The sequence below is a fragment of the Bos indicus genome, chromosome 25, assembly GCF_029378745.1.
Source record: "Bos indicus isolate NIAB-ARS_2022 breed Sahiwal x Tharparkar chromosome 25, NIAB-ARS_B.indTharparkar_mat_pri_1.0, whole genome shotgun sequence".
NCBI classification, from domain to species: domain Eukaryota; kingdom Metazoa; phylum Chordata; class Mammalia; order Artiodactyla; family Bovidae; genus Bos; species Bos indicus.
This window is the reverse complement of record NC_091784.1, coordinates 2085065-2102420: the sequence shown is the minus strand read 5'-3', so window position 1 is coordinate 2102420 and position 17356 is coordinate 2085065. Positions and strand designations below refer to the sequence as shown.

At 65.1% G+C, this 17356-nt stretch overlaps 2 protein-coding genes across 3 annotated transcripts; one reads left to right on the top strand and one right to left on the bottom strand.

The window, feature by feature from the left end:
- Positions 1 to 11: 11 nt before the first annotated feature.
- Positions 12 to 2491, top strand: TSR3 (TSR3 ribosome maturation factor). The gene is made up of 6 exons (XM_019987717.2): positions 12 to 201; positions 288 to 507; positions 866 to 1059; positions 1458 to 1634; positions 1790 to 1853; positions 2098 to 2491. The coding sequence occupies exons 1-6, from the start codon at positions 90 to 92 to the stop codon at positions 2276 to 2278; spliced, it is 948 nt and encodes a 315-aa protein (XP_019843276.2). The 5' UTR covers positions 12 to 89; the 3' UTR covers positions 2279 to 2491.
- BAIAP3 (BAI1 associated protein 3) lies at positions 2276 to 15755 on the bottom strand. 2 transcript variants are annotated; one of them, XM_070779401.1, is made up of 35 exons: positions 15633 to 15755; positions 11732 to 11872; positions 11421 to 11508; positions 11198 to 11278; positions 10861 to 10968; positions 10376 to 10435; positions 10175 to 10241; positions 9907 to 10102; positions 9625 to 9669; positions 9427 to 9504; positions 9235 to 9337; positions 8799 to 8906; positions 8615 to 8710; positions 8381 to 8484; positions 8063 to 8183; positions 7456 to 7580; positions 7278 to 7368; positions 7085 to 7141; positions 6891 to 6988; positions 6736 to 6787; positions 6516 to 6646; positions 6246 to 6369; positions 6026 to 6169; positions 5846 to 5938; positions 5563 to 5754; positions 5408 to 5476; positions 5239 to 5318; positions 5059 to 5167; positions 4581 to 4652; positions 4356 to 4436; positions 4154 to 4274; positions 3951 to 4074; positions 3663 to 3868; positions 3195 to 3534; positions 2276 to 2475 (listed from the first exon to the last, which is right to left on the bottom strand). In XM_070779401.1, exons 2-34 carry the CDS (start codon positions 11860 to 11862, stop codon positions 3431 to 3433), a joined length of 3459 nt encoding a protein of 1152 aa, XP_070635502.1. In that variant the 5' UTR covers positions 11863 to 11872; positions 15633 to 15755; the 3' UTR covers positions 2276 to 2475; positions 3195 to 3430. The 2 variants fall into 2 exon arrangements, with proteins under 2 accessions (XP_070635502.1, XP_070635501.1); XM_070779400.1 differs by lacking the exon at positions 15633 to 15755 and adding an exon at positions 15463 to 15601.
- Between the last annotated feature and the right edge of the window lie 1601 nt (positions 15756 to 17356).

Sequence of the window (17356 nt, the reverse complement as noted above, 5' to 3'; positions counted from 1 at the left end):
GGGGACCTGAACCGGAAATGGTGCCGGCGCACAACTTGGCCGCCGGAGGAGCGGAGACGCGGTAGGCGTAGTGGGCCCGGCTTCTCGCTATGGGCCGCCGGAGGGCCTCGCGCGGGCAGGGCGCGGGGGGCGGCCGTGCTCGGCGCCCAGCGGGCCGCTCCCTGGAGGCCTTCGCCGAGGAAGTGGGCGCCGCGCTGCGCGGTGAGTGGGGCGTGATCCTGTTGGGGGCCGAGGGTCGGGCCGCGGAGCCGCGCCTGAGGCCGGGTTCCCTTCTCTGCCCGCCGCAGCGTCCGTGGAGCCAGAGGCCCCTGAGGACCAGGGCGGCCCGGGCCCGGCGCAGCTGCCCTGCACGCTGGCCATGTGGGAGTTGGGCCACTGCGACCCCCGGCGCTGCACCGGCCGCAAGCTGGCCCGCCTGGGGCTGGTGCGCTGCCTGCGCCTGGGCCACAGGTTCGGCGGCCTCGTGCTCAGCCCCGTGGGCTCCCAATACGTGTCCCCCGCAGACAGGTAGGCTCGAGAGGACTGGGTGCGGGGAAACGGAGTGGGCCTGCTCGGACTCTTCTTAATTAGCGCCCAGCCTTGGCGCATCTTTCCCTTCAGGGCTCACCTGTTTGTGTTATCTGTCTAGTTGGCCCCCGTTGCCTAGGACAGAACCCAGGAGGTAGCAGGCAATAGTGAACATTTGTTGAGTGAATAAAAGCCTCATGGAGGAACAGCTTTCCCCCAGTTGCCTCAGATGCTTAGCCCGTGAGAGTCCTTGAATGATGCCCCTGAATCCCCAGGGCGGCCAGTCTCCTAGGACATAGCTGCCCTGGGGCCAGCACCCAGTTAAACCCAGAACCAAGCCCTACACTGCTCTTGGCAGACACTTGGTGGCACAGTCTGGGGTCGCTGTCATCGACTGCTCCTGGGCCAGACTGGATGAGACTCCATTTGGGAAGATGCGTGGGAGCCACTTGCGGCTCCTGCCCCACTTGGTGGCTGCCAACCCTGTGAACTATGGCCGGCCCTGCAGGCTGTCCTGCGTGGAGGCCTTTGCTGCCACCTTCTGCATCCTGGGTGAGTGTCAGGGCCTGGCAGCTGGGAGTCGGTGTGCTTTTGCTGCCAGTCCCGGGAGGAGCCTGACCACGTGCTGGGTGGTGGCCAGGGTTTCCTCCCAGCTCCCACTTTAGTCCTCTCCCTGAGAGGCGGAGGTGGAGACAGAACAGACCATTGGCCTCCAAGCACTTGTCAGGCTGTCGTCAGGGCACAACGGCCCCCAGAGCCCTGTTAACCCAGCTCATCCCCTGAGAACTTAAGGTCCACACGGAGGCTCAGACGGGCAGTCCCGTGAGACGCCCTGTGGGGAGAGGGACTTGGTGGGCTGCAGAGAGCTGTGGGCCAGTATTGGCGGGACTGTCAGTTCCTGGGGGGCAGGAGAGGGACTGTCTACATCCATAGGCTTCCTGCACCGACAGGCTTCTCAGACCTCGCTGTCATTTTGCTGCGGAAATTCAAGTGGGGTAAAGGCTTTCTGGATCTGAACCGCCAGCTTCTGGACAAATATGCGGCCTGCAGCAGCCCAGAGGAGGTGCTGCAGGCAGAGCAGGAGTTCCTGGCCCAAGCCAAGGAGCACCCCGAAGAGGAGGAAATCGGTGAGGCCTGGCAGGGACACCTACCCCCCAGGTGGGAGCCAGGACCCTCCAGGCCTGCCCCCTCCCTTGAGAAGCCCCGGGGTTGGGAAGACCTTCCTGCCACAGCTGTGAGACTCCTACTTCAGGCCACTTTCCTCCTTGATTCTTCCATTCAGATCCCTTTGATGTGGACTCAGGGCGAGAGTTTGCAAACCCCAATCGGCCCATGACTGGCTCCCGGTAGGTCCCCCAGCGTCATGATAGCCTTGACTCAAGGCTCTCCTCCACCTCTGATCTCAGCCCCTCCTTCTGCAGGGTTGGGGACTGTCTTAAACATCAGGATGGTTTTCTGACTGCAGAGAAGGGAAGCTGGAGGGGTTTCCACTTTGAGAGGATGGGGAATAGGAATCTGTCCTCAGCTTGGGGGCTCTGGTGAGTGAGTAGGTGTGTCGGGGAGGCCAGTGGACATACCCCTCTCTCTTAGGCTGCCCAGAGATGGTGCTGACAGTGACACTGAAGATGAGTCTGAGGAACTTGGGCCTGACCCTGACAGTGGGGGAGACAGCAGCAGCAGCCCAGAAGAGGAGGAGACTGCTGAGCAAGGGGCTGAAGCCAGGGTCCCCACAGAGATTTGGAAAGGAATCAAGAAACGGCAGAGAGACTGAAAGTTGCAGAGGTGTGTATTTTGGAGGCGGAGTGACGAGGACATCTGGAGATGGCAGTGGAGCCTGTGGGAACACAGACGGGCCTGGCGGCCGCAGGCCGTGCAGCTGCGAGCAGGACTGGACTCGGACTGGGTTCTTTCCCGGCGCTTCTTACCCAGCCTTGCTCTGGGTCCTGCCTCAGAGCCCTCCCAATGAAGCTGCAAGCCAAGAAGACCCCCGCGTGAGCCTCTGCTTCTCGGCACTCGGCCTCTAGTGAGCCACATCCTGCCTAGAGAGCCTGGGGTGTAGAGATGGGACCCCTGGGTAGGTCTTGTGTGGACGCTGTGCATTCATGAAAAGGAGATGGCCAGACAGTTGGCACAGAGTGCCTTACACTAACCCAATCAGCCTGGCGTGACATCCTCAGCCTCCCACAATGACCGCAGAGGTCCCTCTCCTGGGCCTGTGGGCTGGGTGGGGACTGGAGACCTGTGGAGCTCTCAGGAGAACCCCTTCCATATGCCCTCTTGGAGCGGGGGGCATCCCCAGAGAAGGTGGGGGCGCTGCGGGTGTTCACCTCTCCCTCTGAGGCCTGGATTGTCCAGACTCCAAACTCAAGACCTTCCAGCCTCTCCGCTTAGGGAGACTCTGCCCTGACCCCAGAGAGGCCCAGGACAGAGGTCTTCCCTGGTTACTGGTGACATTTACGGGTGGACGATTCTATGTTGGGAGGAGGGCTCATGGCAGGATGTCAAACCACACTTCTAGCCTCTACCCACTGATGCCAACAGCACAGCCACCACTCACTCACCAGGTGTGACTGATCCCCCCTGCCTAACGTCCCCTGGGGGCAAGGCCCCCAACTGAGAACCTTGCCTTAAGACCAGGGTCCTCCCACCCTGAGGCCGTGGAACCTGAGGGGAAATGGGAAGCTCACCTGGTGGCCAGGGCTCCTCCAGTCGGCTGTCCAGATCCAGTAGGGTAGGGCTTATTGGGCACAGTTCACAGCACACACCGCACAGACGTGGTGGGGCAGAAGGGAGCCGGGGAGTCCAGCCACGGAACACACACCATGAAGCGGGACAGGGCGCCATGGCCCAGCTGCACAGAGCTGACCACAAGGCGAGACAACAGCGTGGGACGTGTGGAGGGCTTGGCTCTCGCCCGCAGGGCTCAGGGGTCCGCCTCCATGTACTTCTCCAGCTCCCGGAGCCTCTTGACAAATTCCTGCGCCTCCTTGTTGGGGCGACCCTCCAGCATCCGAAGCGCGGACCTCACTGCGGGCGGGGGCGGGGGCGGTGTCAGTCCTGCTGGCCCCGCCCTCACTGCTCAGTCACCCTGGGCTCTGCAGGGGGCGGGGCCAGCATCGGCCCGGCTGGCCCCGCCCCGCCGGAAGCTCACTCACCCTGGGCTCGCGGCCGGCGCAGGTGCAGGGTGACCGGCTGGCTGGCCCTCGCGCTCCCTCCCACCTGGGGCCTCGCGACGCCGCCAACGCTGCCCAGGCCCAGGGCTGCCTCCCCCGCGAAGTCGTTAGTGGACAGCCAGTCATGGTCCATGACGGTGAACAGCACGCAGGCGCCACGGCGGCGGCAGGCCTCTGCGGGCACGGAGCTGCGTGGGGAGAGGGGAGGTGGGTCGTTATCTGGAGCCCTGCTCCCCACTCCGGGCCGGCAGGGTGGGGAGGGACACTCACAAGTAGAAGAGCTCGTCGTATACGGGGTGCAGCGTCCGGCTCTTGACCTGGGTCCTCTGGCTGCGGACCAGCGGGAAAAGGTGCGGCGGGCCCAGCTCCACGATCACAAAGGGGTCGCTTAGGCCTGGGGACACGGCTGTGAGCGCACCCCGCCGCCAGCCCCGCCCCGCCCGGTGGCAGCCCTCCCCACCGCTCGCCCGCACCGTTGGCGTCCAGGGGGAGCAGGTCGGCGGCGTGCAGCACCTCCACCGCCAGCCGCTGCTCGGCCGCCTCGTAGTGGCATCGGACGCTCAGGCGCCCGAACCGGTTGTGTTCCATGGATCTCTGTGGAAAGGCCAGGAGCCGGTGAGACGAGCTCGGGGTCGTTGGGGGCGGAGCCTCGTGCGCGCACCTGGGCCGCACTACCTGCTTGAGCTTGTCCAGGTAGTACTGCTCGATGCACTCCCGCGTGGAGCACTGGTGCAGGCGCAGCTCCTCCTCCAGCCTCTGCAGGGAGGAGGCGGCGCCTGGTGTTACCGGAGCTCCTCACCGGCCCCATTTCACGCGCAGGGCGGGGCTGAACTCAAACCTGGGTCTCAGGTGTCCGCCCCTCCCCCTTCCTCTGTCAGAGGCCCCAGGGCCAAACCTTACCTTGTAACTTCCATCTCTCAGGCTCTCCAGGGGCAGACCCTGGCCCTCAGCGTGGAAAAAGTTGACCAGGGCCTGGGGTGGGGCAAGAAAGAAAAGGTATCAGGGGCGGGGTGGGTGCTGGAGACAGAGAGTGGGAAGGAATGGAGCCTCAAGCAGCACCCGGCCTGGGCTGTCTGGAGCCCAAGGCAGAGCCACTCATACCTGGGCCGTTATCAGAAACTGCCAGGAAGCTTGGGGACATGAGGGCACCCAAAGCCAGACAGCTGTCAGAACAGGTGGCCCAGATGCTGCTGACTCAGCAGACTCAGGGAAAGAGATGCTGCCTGATGGCTTCCCAGAGGAGGAGTGTCTGGGCTGGGGACCAGGCCGGAGGGGGGCGTGCAGCTGGAAGGGTCAGCAGTCTTATTGCCAGGGGGCAAGGGCAGAGGGGCCAGGAACCAGGAGTTCAGGCAGGAAAGGCTCTTCCATGGGGCCCTACCTCCAGTGTGAAGTGGAAGCGCCCGTAGAAGTCGGCAGACACGTCTCGGTTTGCTCCCAGAGCCTGCAGAATGGCCTGCAGCAGCAGCTCCCAGAGGGCCTCCAGCACCCTGCAGGATGCTCAGCATCTGTGACCCGACCATGGGCCAGCCCTGCTCTGCCCACCCGCCCAGGACCATACCTGTTAAGGTTTTCCTTCACCAGTGAGGCATTCAGCAGAGCCAGTTTCTCATCCAGGTACTTCAGAAGGGGGGCCACGGCCTGCAGGTAGGGTCCTCAGGCTAGGACTGGGCCCCAGTGCACACACGCATTCCCCACCAAGCCCAAGACCTCGCTGGCCGGGCACTCACCTCGTCATTCTGGATGGAGTCCGGCGAGAGGCTGACGTGCTGCACATACTTCCTGACATCACCCACCATCTGTGGGAGAGCAGGAGAGTGGTGCTTAGCAACGCGGGTGCAGGGAGGGGCAGCTGGCTCCTGCCCCAGCCCACCGGCCCTGCCACCTTGGAGGTCAGGTGTGCTGTCACGGTTCGGGCCTCCCGCTGCAGGTCCTCGTCCAGGGCCTGTGTGCAGCTGAGCAGGGGCCGCGGGAGCGTGCCCTCAAGCCCCGCAGCCCCCTCCGGCCACGCCAGGCCATGCAGTGCCTGGCCAGCAGCCTTGCGGAGGAGCTCCACGTCGTTGAGGACCACGCAGAGCTGGGGAGGTGTGACGGACATGCGTGGGCTGGCAGCCGGGTGGTGGCCACCCCAGGCCTCCATCCCCCACTCCTGCGCCCCCCCTGCTCACGGGCTCGCTCACTGCCTCTCCAGCTGCCCCAGGCTGAGCATCCACCTTCTTTCGCAGCAGCTCTGTGTAGAAGAGGGCGGCTTCACACAGGTCCTGGGGTGGAAGACGGGGGCTCAGGAGCTGTGGGCCATGTCCCTTCTGCACCCAGACCCCAATCTCCTCTTGGTGGGTAGTCCCCACCTGGCTGAGCTGGGTGCCTAGTGTCTGGGCCTGGGCGGGGTCAGGCCATGCCAGGCAGGCCCACAGCTCCTGGATGTGGCTGAAGCAGAGGCTGGCAGTGGCCGCAGAGCTGCTGTGCTTGGAGGAGGCATCCATGGGCTCCAGCTAGGAAGCAGGAGGAGGCCCAGGTTGGGGGGAGCCCAGATGAGCCCAGCCCCCTCAAGTCTGAGAGCTCACTCACTGTGTCCACATCCACGGCTCCCTGAAGCCTCCACTTGGTTTGGTCCCGCAGCACCTGCAGCCAAAGCTTCACAGCAGGCAGGAATGGGGCATGGATGCCGGCCAGGGCGAGGGAACGGCTGTCCCTGCAGTGGGAGGCCCGTCAGCGCTCACCCTGATCAAACACCTTGAGCCAACATGTCCCAGGTTCCCAGCCTGCAGAGGCCCTGGGGAGACTGCACAGAGAGCCCTCCAAGAGGAGACTGGAGGACAGGTGGGGCAGGGCACCCACCGGCCCGGAATGCTGCTCCAAAAGCGCTGGATGTCCGCCAGGGTCAGGTAGAGCTCAAAGAGCCCCAAGGCCACCTCCAGGGTCATCTTGGGGCTCAGCTCCTCTGTCAGCACCCAGGCCTCTTCAGCCACCTGCCCAGGAGGGTGGACTCAGGCTGGTGGCAACAAGGAACCCCAGGCCCCTTCCCAGCCAGGGGGCTCTCCCCACGCCCCCTCCTCACCAGACGCTCCAGCTGCCGAAAGGTGAGGGTGAAGAAGTCGACCTTGATGATGCTGCAAAGGACACACCTCAGATACCTGCTCGCCCTGCTCCCCAGCTGAGTGGTGGCACTTTAGGGGCTGGGTGCAGGGGCAGCAGGGAGAGCCCTGGCCCCACCTGTGGAAGAGGCTGGCGTAGATGCCGTAGCAGGACTGCAGGTCCTCGTAGATGGTGTCAGCCAGCTTGATCAGCCCGGCGAGGCGCTGTGGGCCTGGCTGCAAGGAGGCCCAGCACACTGACCTTCTGGCCTGCACTCACCTGTGGCCGCGCACCTCCCCTGTGGCCACGCCCCCCCCACTCTGCCACCACACCTGCTCACGAGGACTTTGGGTGTTCAGGAGCTTGTCGAACCACTCACGGTTGCCTCTCTGCAAGGGAAGTGCCGAGGAAGCGTGTTGGGTGGGAGGGAAGAAGGGCAAGTGTGTGTGGTTCCACAGGTCCAGCCTGAGGGCAGGGGCACGGGCAAGGATGGGCAGTTAGCCCAGACCCAGCTACCAGACGCACCTTCAGGGCAGCAGCAATGTCCATGTTTAGCTCCGTCTCGAAGGGGCAAATCTCAAACGAAGGCTGGAAGAGCTGCAGCTTGCCAAGACACCTGGGCGAGGGGTTGCAGCTGACTGGGGGCTGCCCCACCCAGTCCCCCAGCCCCAACCCCCACCCACAGATGAGTGGCTGCACCCACTTCAACAGCAGCTCCAGGCGGTACACAGCTGTGCTGTTAGTGGCAGGAAAGTAGTCCCGGAGCTGTCGCAGCAGCTGAAGCCCAAACTCAGAGAAGGCAGAGAAGCTGTCTGCCAGGCCCTCCTCCTGAGGGACAGGGCCCTTCAGAACGGACGCTGAGTGCCCGCTCCTCGTCAAAAGCAGCCGGTCTGCAAGGCCCTGCCCTGAAGAGCACCCTCCCTACTACGGGCCTCCAACCCCACTGGCCTCGCCCCGGTGCCCTCTCCAGCCTCCACAGCGCCCCCTGGAGACACAGACGCCCCCAGGGCCTTCGCAGCACGAGCTGCGCCTCCTTCCTTGCGGCCCACTCCCTCCGCTGCTCGCGGGGCTGAAGCCGCACGGCCTGCCTCCCGCGGGACTCCCTCTTGGTATCGCACAGCCCTGTCCTGGGACCGCACAGCAGCTGCTCTCTCTTAAGTCCCGCGCTTTGTCCGCTTATTTTTAACCCCCTACCACTCCCACAGGCTATGCACCCCAGCAGGGCAGGACTCTGGCGGTCCTGTCCCTGCTTGTCCCAGCCTGAACAGCCCCCCGGCACACCCTCCAGGAGCATTTTCATGCGAGCCCACCTGCTCCTGGGGCAGCGAGCCCGCCTCCTCCCAGTGAGCCTGCAGGTCTTCTAGCAGCCCCAGCAGGTAGCCGTAGTCCAGGGTGCGGGTCTGATGGTGGCGGCTGCTGACCTGCCAGTGCCTGCGGGGCCCCAGCCCAGGCTCAGGGTAGCTGCGTCAGGGGCCCGACCCAGCAGGGGACCCGTGCCCCTCCGACTGATAGCCCCACCCCTTCCCAGACCCCGCCCCCGCCCCGCCCCGCCCCCTGCGGCAGGCCTAGCCCACCTAGCCCCGTTGCGCCTAGGCCCCACCCCTCGCGACGCGGCCCCGCCCACTCACAGCACAGCCAGCTGCAGCGCCGACAGGTTGCTCTGTGCGCCGTGCAGACAGAGCACGGTGGCCGCAGGCCCGCTGAGCTCGCCACGCCAGCTGCTCGAGTTGGGCTGGGGGACGGGCTGGCCGTGGGTGGAGGCGGGAGACCCCCATCCCCTCTCGGCCCCCAGGTCCCTGGCCTCCCCGCCTCGCCCTCCCCAGCCGCCCCTGGCTGGCCCTGGGGCCGGAGGTTGGCGCTACCTCCTCCGCTCGGTGCTCGAACTGCAGCAGACGGTTGAGCAGCAGCAGGTACGACAGGAAGCCCGACCGCCCACGCTGGCTCATGTTCGTGTCCCTCTGGAACGCAGGGCCGGCTGGTCAGTAGCCCTTCCCGAGCCTATGGGCTGGGGTGCAGGGCTGCAGGAGGGGGGCCCTTGGCTCCCACCTGTGTGGTGATCAGCTTGAGGATCAGTTGGCAGTCACCCTGCACCCGGGAGGCGCTAGAGCGCGGTTCCAGCTTGAACCAGCGGTCCTCCCCAGCCACAGGCACCTCCTAGGGGAAGGGAGTTCAGATTGGTGGTTCTGCCTAACGCTCCCTCCCTGCACAGACTGTCTCTGGGACGGCAGGAGAAACAGGCCTCTACTTCCCACTGAACGCTGGTGACCAGCACAGGGGCGCTCAGGGGTGCCTGGACACTAGAGGTTCCTGGAGGCTGTCCCTCCCCACTTGCAGCATGATGTTCCCCCAGCCCCAGCTCAGGAAGGATGGGAAGCTGCTGGGGTATCACGGGACATAGCAGCAGTGGGGCAGGACTGCTGCCAACACCAGGTGGGACACCCAGGAGCAACCATTCGGCAAGCAAAACTGCCAGCCCACTCACCCGGACGGGTATGTTGAGGCACCCCAGGAAGTCATCAGTGTGGTCCTCCGTGGGCCCCGCTGTCCCATTTGCGCGGGCAGACTTGACAATCTGTTTGAAATACCTGGGGGCAGCAGGATGGCTTCAGGCCTGTGGCCCCTGAGGAGCCCACACCCGCTGGCCCCTGTGTGTGGGAGGGTCCTGCTGCCCCACCTGCTCACGCCCTTCAGGCCGATGACCTCATTCAGCTTTCTGCACGCTTCCACCAGAGACACATCATCGTCGTGATCCCTGGAGGGAGTGGGGGGCCTGGCTTGTCTGCAGCTCAGCCTGGCTCTGATTGCCCCCTCCCGCTCCGCCCAGACCAGAGGCGCCCGCACCCCCTGCCCTGCAGGGCACAGGGGCCTCTACCAGATGTCCAGGTGCAGCTGGTCTGTGCCCACGTCCTCGATCTCACTGTAAGGAGAACAGAGAGGTGCCCCGGAGGGTCCAGGTGATGCCCTGCCCGGTGCTGGGGCAGGGACAATTTCTGAGCCTCAGTCTCCTGCTCTGGAAAGTGGGCACAGGACCAGCCCTTCGGTTCCCAGGGGCAGGCACTGAGACCACCTATGGGTGCAGCTGCTCCAGGACCAGCCGGCACCGCCGCAGACCCCGCCCAGCCACCCCGCTGCCCAACTGGACAAGGGGCCTTACAAGAGGAAGTGCTCCTTCCACACGGGGTTCAGGGTGCTGCTCTTGACCTCGGTGACCTGGATGCACTTGGCTGGCAGTGGGCCACCTCGCTTGCTGCCCTTGCGGAAGCTGAAGCGCTGTTCCTTGTGCGGGCTAGGCTCCCGCACGGCGCCTGAGGCCGGCAGGATGCCCAGCATGCAGTACGGGTCACTGAAGCCTAGGAGATGGTGGGTGCCTCAGTCCCAGCCCCGCCCCCGTGGCCCCCAGACCCGGCTGGCCCCCCACTCACCGTTGGGGTCTTTGGCCAGCAGGTTCTTGGCACGCATGACGGAGACTTTAAGGGCATAGGTGGGTGCCTGCAGGTGGGGGGCAGTGACGGTCTCTGGGGCTCGGTGTGGGCCTGACACGGCTGGCCCTGCACCCCTCCACCCTGAGCCTCTGCCCACAAGCACTGCGAGGGCAGCATCTGCGCATCGGGCAGCAGCCTCACCTTGGCCTTCTTCACGCGCTCCACAGCCACGGCGTGCTCCTCGGGGCCGGTACCAAACACCTGCAGGCCGGCAGGTGTGAGGCCCAGGGGCCCTTGAAGCAGACCAGTTACCATCCCGGGGGCTTCACGGGGCAGGGGGAGCACACGCAGCAGGAAGAAAGGGGTCTGTCCTTCCTACCTTTCTCTGTGTGTCTGTCCATCCTTCTGTGTGAGTCCTACATCTGTCTACCTGTCTTTTCCAATGTTCTTTGTAGCTGTGTCCATCTGTGTGTTCTTCTGTTTGAATGTGTCTGTGTGTCTGTCCACCTTTCTGGGCATGCCTGTCAGCCTATGTGTGTCTGCCTGAGCACCTGTGTGTGTATTATGTACGTAGGACAACTCTGTGTGTTGAGGCGACAGTAACACAAGCAGGTGGGGAAAGTGTCTCAGCCACCCCCAGAGACAGTGGGGCCGAGCCAGCCGAGTGGGCGGGGCCTGGGGCTCACCTGCTGCAGGTAGCTCAGCAGGGCCTCCTCGTCATCCACCTGGTCGGGGCCCATGGTGCCTGCGCGGTGAAGGACCGTGTACAGAGCCTCCTCGTAGAGCATGTCCACCTGTAAGTGGGGACGTGGGCCCTGAGTCCCGACTGCAGGGGCTCTCGGCTCCTCGGACGCACCCTCTCTGCCCAGCCCCCAGCCGCTCCTCCCACTGGCAGAGCCTGGTCTCTGCCTCTGCGCCTTTGCACCTTTGGGGCCTCCACCAGGGGTCCCTCCCCACCCCTGACCTCTGCTCACTCCCATGGGGAGGTCGGCCCACCCTCCCCAGACACCCCCACCCCCTTACCTCCTCTTGGCTCAAAGTTCTCAGGCCACGGCTGGGGTCCACGGGCTCTGCGGGGGCAGGTGAGCTGCTGCGCAGCAGGACCTGTGAGGGGCGCCGGGGGGTGAGGGTCTCCGTGGCTCCCTGGCAGGGAGTGCTCCAGGGAGGGAGGGAGGGGAGCACGGAGCAGCTGCTGGGGAGGCCAGCCCGGGCCCATTAGGGGCAGTAGGGCCCGCAGTGTCCGCACCTCAGGGCACGGGAGCCCCTGTCTGCCCTCCCCCTTCTTCAGGATGAGGCGCATCTGGGCGAAGAACTCCACACCATCTCCGGGTTTCCTGCAAGAAAGGCCACACTCGGGGTCAGCAGACCCTCCAGACACTGCAGCTCAGAGCACGTGCCAGCCCACATGACTCAAAGGGATCCCCGGGTCTCTGAACAGCTGGGGGTGCAGTGTGATGCCCTCCACAGCCTTGGGTTCAGAGCCTCCTGGGCTTCCCCCAGGGGCCGTGCTGGTGTGTGAGGTCAGGGGAGGAAGGGAGTGGGCTGGGGGGCACCCACCAGGCCCCGGCTGTGGGCTCCGGCGGGTCGGCACTGCCGCTGGCCGGCTCCTCCTCCGTCCTCCGGCGGAAGGATGGGCACACCTGCACCTGCCTGAGCACGCTGCTCTTGATCTCCAGCAACGTGGACATGGCGGGTGATCTGTGGGCAGAGAACCCCGCCTTACTGTCCCCTGTGGTCACATCAGGTGCCACCCTGAGCAGTGACAGAGGTGTGACCTGGAACTCAGAGGTGCTTACTGCTGGGGCCATGGGCTCCAACCCTCCCAAGGCTGCAGACTTGCTCAGTCCAAGCCCTGCCTCCCCGCAGGTTTGGGCTCCCCAGACCAGAATGATTCGGACTGAGCTGGTCTCAGGGGACACACAGGCGGGGGCCGCCAGGCCCAGCCCCCATTCCTCCCTTGGCAAGAAGAATTCCCGTGCCCCAGGGTGACATCTAGGCTACTCCAGGCAGGATGCTGCGTGGTGGCTCAGTTGCTATGGCAACACAGGCCCTGGGAGCAGACAGGGGCTGCGGCCCCACAGCCCACACTTTGCAGAAGGGGAGTGGGACCTGCTCGGGGGACACCTTCCTGTCCAGGGGGCCCGGCCCTGGGACGCCCCTGAGGGGCGCACGGCTGTCACTGCTGACTCCAACCCCCTCACACCTTGCGGGTGCTCGTGCCCCCTGCAGACCTCGGGGGGAAGCCACCAAGGGCCCTGCAGTCCGCCTCTTCCACCCCGTGACCTGGCCCAGGCAACTACCTCCGGCCTTGGCCTCCCGATACCCCTGCCCCCACAACGTCTCACAAGGTGGTCTCATGGTCTCCTGTTCCCACGCTGAAAGTCAACAGGTCAAAGCAAAGACCCTCTCCTGCGCCACCTCTGCCCCTCAGTGCCACCTATTGGGCTCCCTGGCCCTGGCTTGCTGGCCTCTGTGTGCTGGACACGCCATGTTCCCCTTGGCTCACCTGGGGACCTGCCCACTGCCTGGGTCCTGTCCTTGTCCACTCTTGAGGGCGCCCCCCGCCACCCAGGCCAGGCACGTCAGCCAGAGCCTGTCCTTTTCATTTGACAAAATAGGAAATGGGGACCCCGCCAGATCCAGCTCTACTTGCTGGGCTCTCACAGGTCCCTGGCAGTGGGGTAGCCAGGGAGACCCACCCCGCCCTGTGTGCCCACTGCCAGGGGCCATGTGAGTGCTGGCACGTCCTCATTTATAGCCTTGACCTTCTCCCGGATGGTCACCCTCTGCTGGGACAGCGGGGCCAGGCACACCTGCCACCTTGAGGGTCCAGGACAGACTTTTCGAGCAAGCCGGGTGTATCTCTGGGGGGGTGGTGCCTGGGCTGCCATCGCCGGTATGTGACCCCCGCCAGCTCTCAGCTCCTCATCTCAGTCCCTGATCCTCCAATCCTGGAGCTGCAGGGCCAGGGGAACCCATCCGGCCAGACCCGAGAGCTGGGACAGGAGGAGGGGTGCCTCGGCCTCCAGCAGCCCTGGGCCCCCTTCACGCCAGTTGGTGCTTGCCCCAGGGAGCCCCTACCCCTGCTGCGGGCTCGGCAGCCCAGAGAGCTGTGAGGTCCCTGGGGGCTGGGTGTCACGGGTCCCCTTTTCCTCTCTAGCTCACTGGAAGACGCTGCTTCCCCAACAGCCCCCCAAAGCGAGGGAGCAGCCACTGCTTGAGCTGTTGCCAGGGTAACCGCCAGCTGCCTCTACGTGTGACGGGGGCTCCAGGGCTCACAGTCCCGGAGACAAAGATGACGCAGGAGCCAAGTGGCCTGAGCTGCAGGGTGGGAGGCTTTCTTGGTGAGACGAGAGTGTTCAAGGCAAGGGGGGCCCCCTCCTCAGACCAGCCCTGGATAGGAAGTGACACTCTGCTCCCCGCACCTAGACCAGGAAACCGAGACCCCAGGCTCATGAAGCCCAGGGTTAACCCAGGCAGCAGGCAGCCCGGAATAGAGTCACGGCCTCCCAGGCTCTGGCATCCAGGCGCTAAGCTCTTGGCTCGTCCTGAATCCCAGGTCCAGGCGGGCCCCTCCCTGCTCCCATCTCAGCCTGTGCCCAGGAGGGAGGCAGCAGCGGTGTCCGGGTGCAGAGGCTTTTCCTGGGAGCTCAGAAGCCCTCTCTGTCCCCTGGGAACCCCTGGGCTGCCTGTACAGCCACAGACTCGCTGCACCCGGCAGCCTGGGCCCTGGGGCCAGCCAGCACCCACTCAGAGCTATCATGGACAGAGAGCGTGGGGCCGATCTCTAGGGAGCACTCACTGGCTGCCAGGGGCTCTCGGCGTGCATGGGGCAGAGTGAGCAGGGTACAGGCTTCAGGGGACCCCCTGTCTGTCTGACAGACCCCAGAGGACTCCTTCCTGAACTTTTCGTGTCTCAGTCCCACCCAGGCCTGGCCAGAAGCTCTGAGCAGGAAACACCTGTATCCCCGCTCAGGCCTGGCCACCAGCTCCAGTTTGTCCAATGAACAAAGCGAGGCCAGCCAAGGAGCTGGACGCCCTACAGGCACCAAGACCCAGACGAAAGCAATAGGCCTGCTGTGTTTCAGGGCTGTGCCCAAGGCCTGGGGTTGAGTGGGAAAGGATCACTCTGCAAAGTGATGTCACTCGCATTTCACATCCCAGTGATGGGGTGACTTGCCCAGAACCCAGGGCTCAAAGCCCAGCTGTCTCTGCTAGCCCACCTGGGGGCTAGCACTGAAGGAGACAGGTCTGAAGCAGTGGGGCTGAACTGGAGAGCCAGCCTGGTCTTCTAGAAGAATCCCTAGCAGCCCACTGGCCGCCCTGAACGTGAATCAACACCCTCAGGGCGCTGGGGCCGCTCACTGAAACCGGTCCCTGGGGACTTAGGGGTAGGGCATCCACCGATGCTGCCCCTGGCATGTGTAAGGGGGCAGCAGAAGGTCTGGCCTGGCCACCTGGCTCTCCCTGCTGCCCAGCCCAGCCCCCAGCTGGCCCCCTTCACTCTCCTAGGGGGTTTCCGGCTGCCCCCCTCCGCTGACTCCCTGCACAGTGCTCCCCTGCACACAGTGCGGCCGCAGTGCGTCCCGCAGCCCGCCTGCAACGCCTCTTAGAAGCACTGCTCACTGGGATCTCCTCCCCACCCAGTCCAAGGGAGGGGTCTGAGGTCTGTATTGTAAACAATTCCGCGGGCGGACCTAGAGCTCTGAAGCCGGAGACCAGCAGTAAAATGTTGGCGAGATGCTTCTAGAATGAACGCATTTAAAATGAAGTGCCCGTACGATCTTCCTCAGAGGTCCCCTCCCACCTGGCCAGCCGGTCCCTCTGACCTGCTCACCCCTCCCACTTCTCAGGGACAGGCTCCCAGCTCGCCCCTTCCTCCCGACCCCCGCTCGGACCTCGCCCCCACCCCAGTTCTGTCGGGGTGCTTCTCTCATTGGTGGGTGTTCGGTTCGGGGACAGTTTGGAAGCCTGGAAAGGGTGTATTTTGGGGGACCCACCCAGACGCCGGGAGGAATTTGGGGAAAACAAGGGGTCCTGCCAGGATCCGGAGGAGGGGGAGCGGGCTGGGCTCAGGGGCGTCTTAATCGCTGGAGGGTGGACTGGGAAACCCCGTGGAGGGTCTCGGAGTCTTCGGTCCCCGCCCACCTGCGGCTTCCCCCGGGGATAGGGCTCCGGGTCTGAGCGTAGTGACCCTGCGCATGTCGGGGGGGTGGGGCGGTGGTCTTGGAGCCCCGCGCCCTCCGCGGCTGGAAGGTCTGGTTCCCCCGCCCCTCTGCAGTGCGCACCGTCTCCCGCTCCGAGGCTCCGCTCCTCCAAGCGCGCGCCGGCCTCGTCTCCCCGGTGCCGACGGCGCGTCTTGGCGACCTCCCGGCGCCCCGGGGTGGCGGCGAGCGCGGTCCGCCGGCGGGGCGCCGGGCTGGGCTTCGACGGCCGGGCAGGAGTCCGCGGCACTCACCGTGGGCAAGGCGGCGGGGGCGCGGGGACGGGGCTCCTGCGGGCGCCGCACTCGGCGCCGGCTCCCGGGTCGCTCCAGCGGTGCGACCGCTCGCTGCCGCCAGCGCCCACGACTGAGCGCCAGGGGCCCCGCGCCCGGGCTGCAGGGGCCGGGGGCGGGGCTAAGCCTGCTCGCCCCGCCCCGCCGCTCGGGGCCCGCTTCCGTCCCGCCCCCGCCTCCCTCGCGCCCCTCTTCGCCCCTGCCCGCGCCGCTAGGGGCGCAGGGCGAGGATCCACGTGCCCCTAGTGCCCAGCCCGCGGACCCTAAGGGGAGGGGGCTCGGGGATGCCAGTCAACCCACACGGGGGTACTGAGCCGGAGCAGACCCGCTCTGCGTCACGACCCCCTCTCGGGGACCCCAGGGCAGACAAGAGTTGCGGAAACCGAACTGGATACGCCCGGGCCGCAGCGCAGACTTTTCTGGAAGGGTTGTGTGGTCATCTCCAATGTTGCCCTCCCAGCCAGCAGTTGGAGCTTGGAGCGGGCCTGGGCCTGAGGACTCCGCCTCCGCAGTCCCAGCCGCTCTTCTCAGAGGGGACAGCCCGCACCCCGGGGGGTGCCTACGTGTGCTGCAGGGGTCAACTCAGAACGCCCGCAACAATCCTGGTCACCGAAAGGGCCACCGACCCCACGGCCCATGTCTAGCCACCTGCCAGGTTACCCCGACGGCTGGAACCCTCTCGAGCTGTTCCCAGCCTATCTTTGGCGCCCCTCCACCGCGCCATGGTCACCTGGGGAGCCCGTAAAAATGGCTGGCTGAGCCCACCGGGGCCTGCTGACTCCCAGAGCCCAGGCTGGGCCTCGCCATCTGAGGCTTCTCCCACCCCAGCTGAGAACCCTGCAGGCTGCTCACATGCGCGGGCTCCCTGGATCCCCTTCCTACCTTTAGTAGACCCTGCTGGACCCTCAGAGCACCTTGTACTTGGGGGATCAGACTGTGGTTTGGAGAAGTTTTCACCCCAAAGGACCTCGTCTCTAGTGGAGGGACTCTAGGCTGGCTGGGGATCAGACAGACCTGGAACCCACTTCTGCTCAGCCCCAGAGTAAAAGAACGGTTGGCTCTGGGAGGTCAGGGCTGAGCTGAGCGGAGGAGACCCTGGAGGAGCAGGGTTCAGCACAGAGCTGCATGCAGGGAGGCAGCTGTGATTTCTCTATTCCTTGGTCTGGAGGGGACAAGATGCACTCCTCTCACCCCAGGAGGGGGTGGACAGTGCTTTGAGAGGGCGGACAGTGCTTTGAGAGGGCCACCACCTGTCTTAGCTTCTAGACCCAGACTCATGTCTGAGCCGCCTGTACCTATCTGTGCAGGATGAGACACAGAACCACCTGGGTTGGGGAAAACAGACCTGCAGGGAGGGGGTACAGCCCTGCAGGGAGAGGGGCAGCCCTGCAGGGTGTGTTCTACTGCTGGAGGCTCTAGTTCCAGGTCCTGCTTCCATCTTGACCCAGCACAGCCGGGCAGAGCGGGTGGGGGAGCTTGGGAAATGCACAGCAGCTTTGCACAAATGAATCAGATGAGCAGGGGAGGGGGCTGGACCCCACACCACCAGCTGCCCCTTGGCTTCTACAGGGGATAGGAATGGGGTCAGGGCAACTAATGTCCTTCCCTGAGGATCTGGCAGGTCCTGAGCCAGGATCTTGTAGCTGATGCCCCCCCACCCCTGCAGTCTTGCGTCAGGTTCTTCC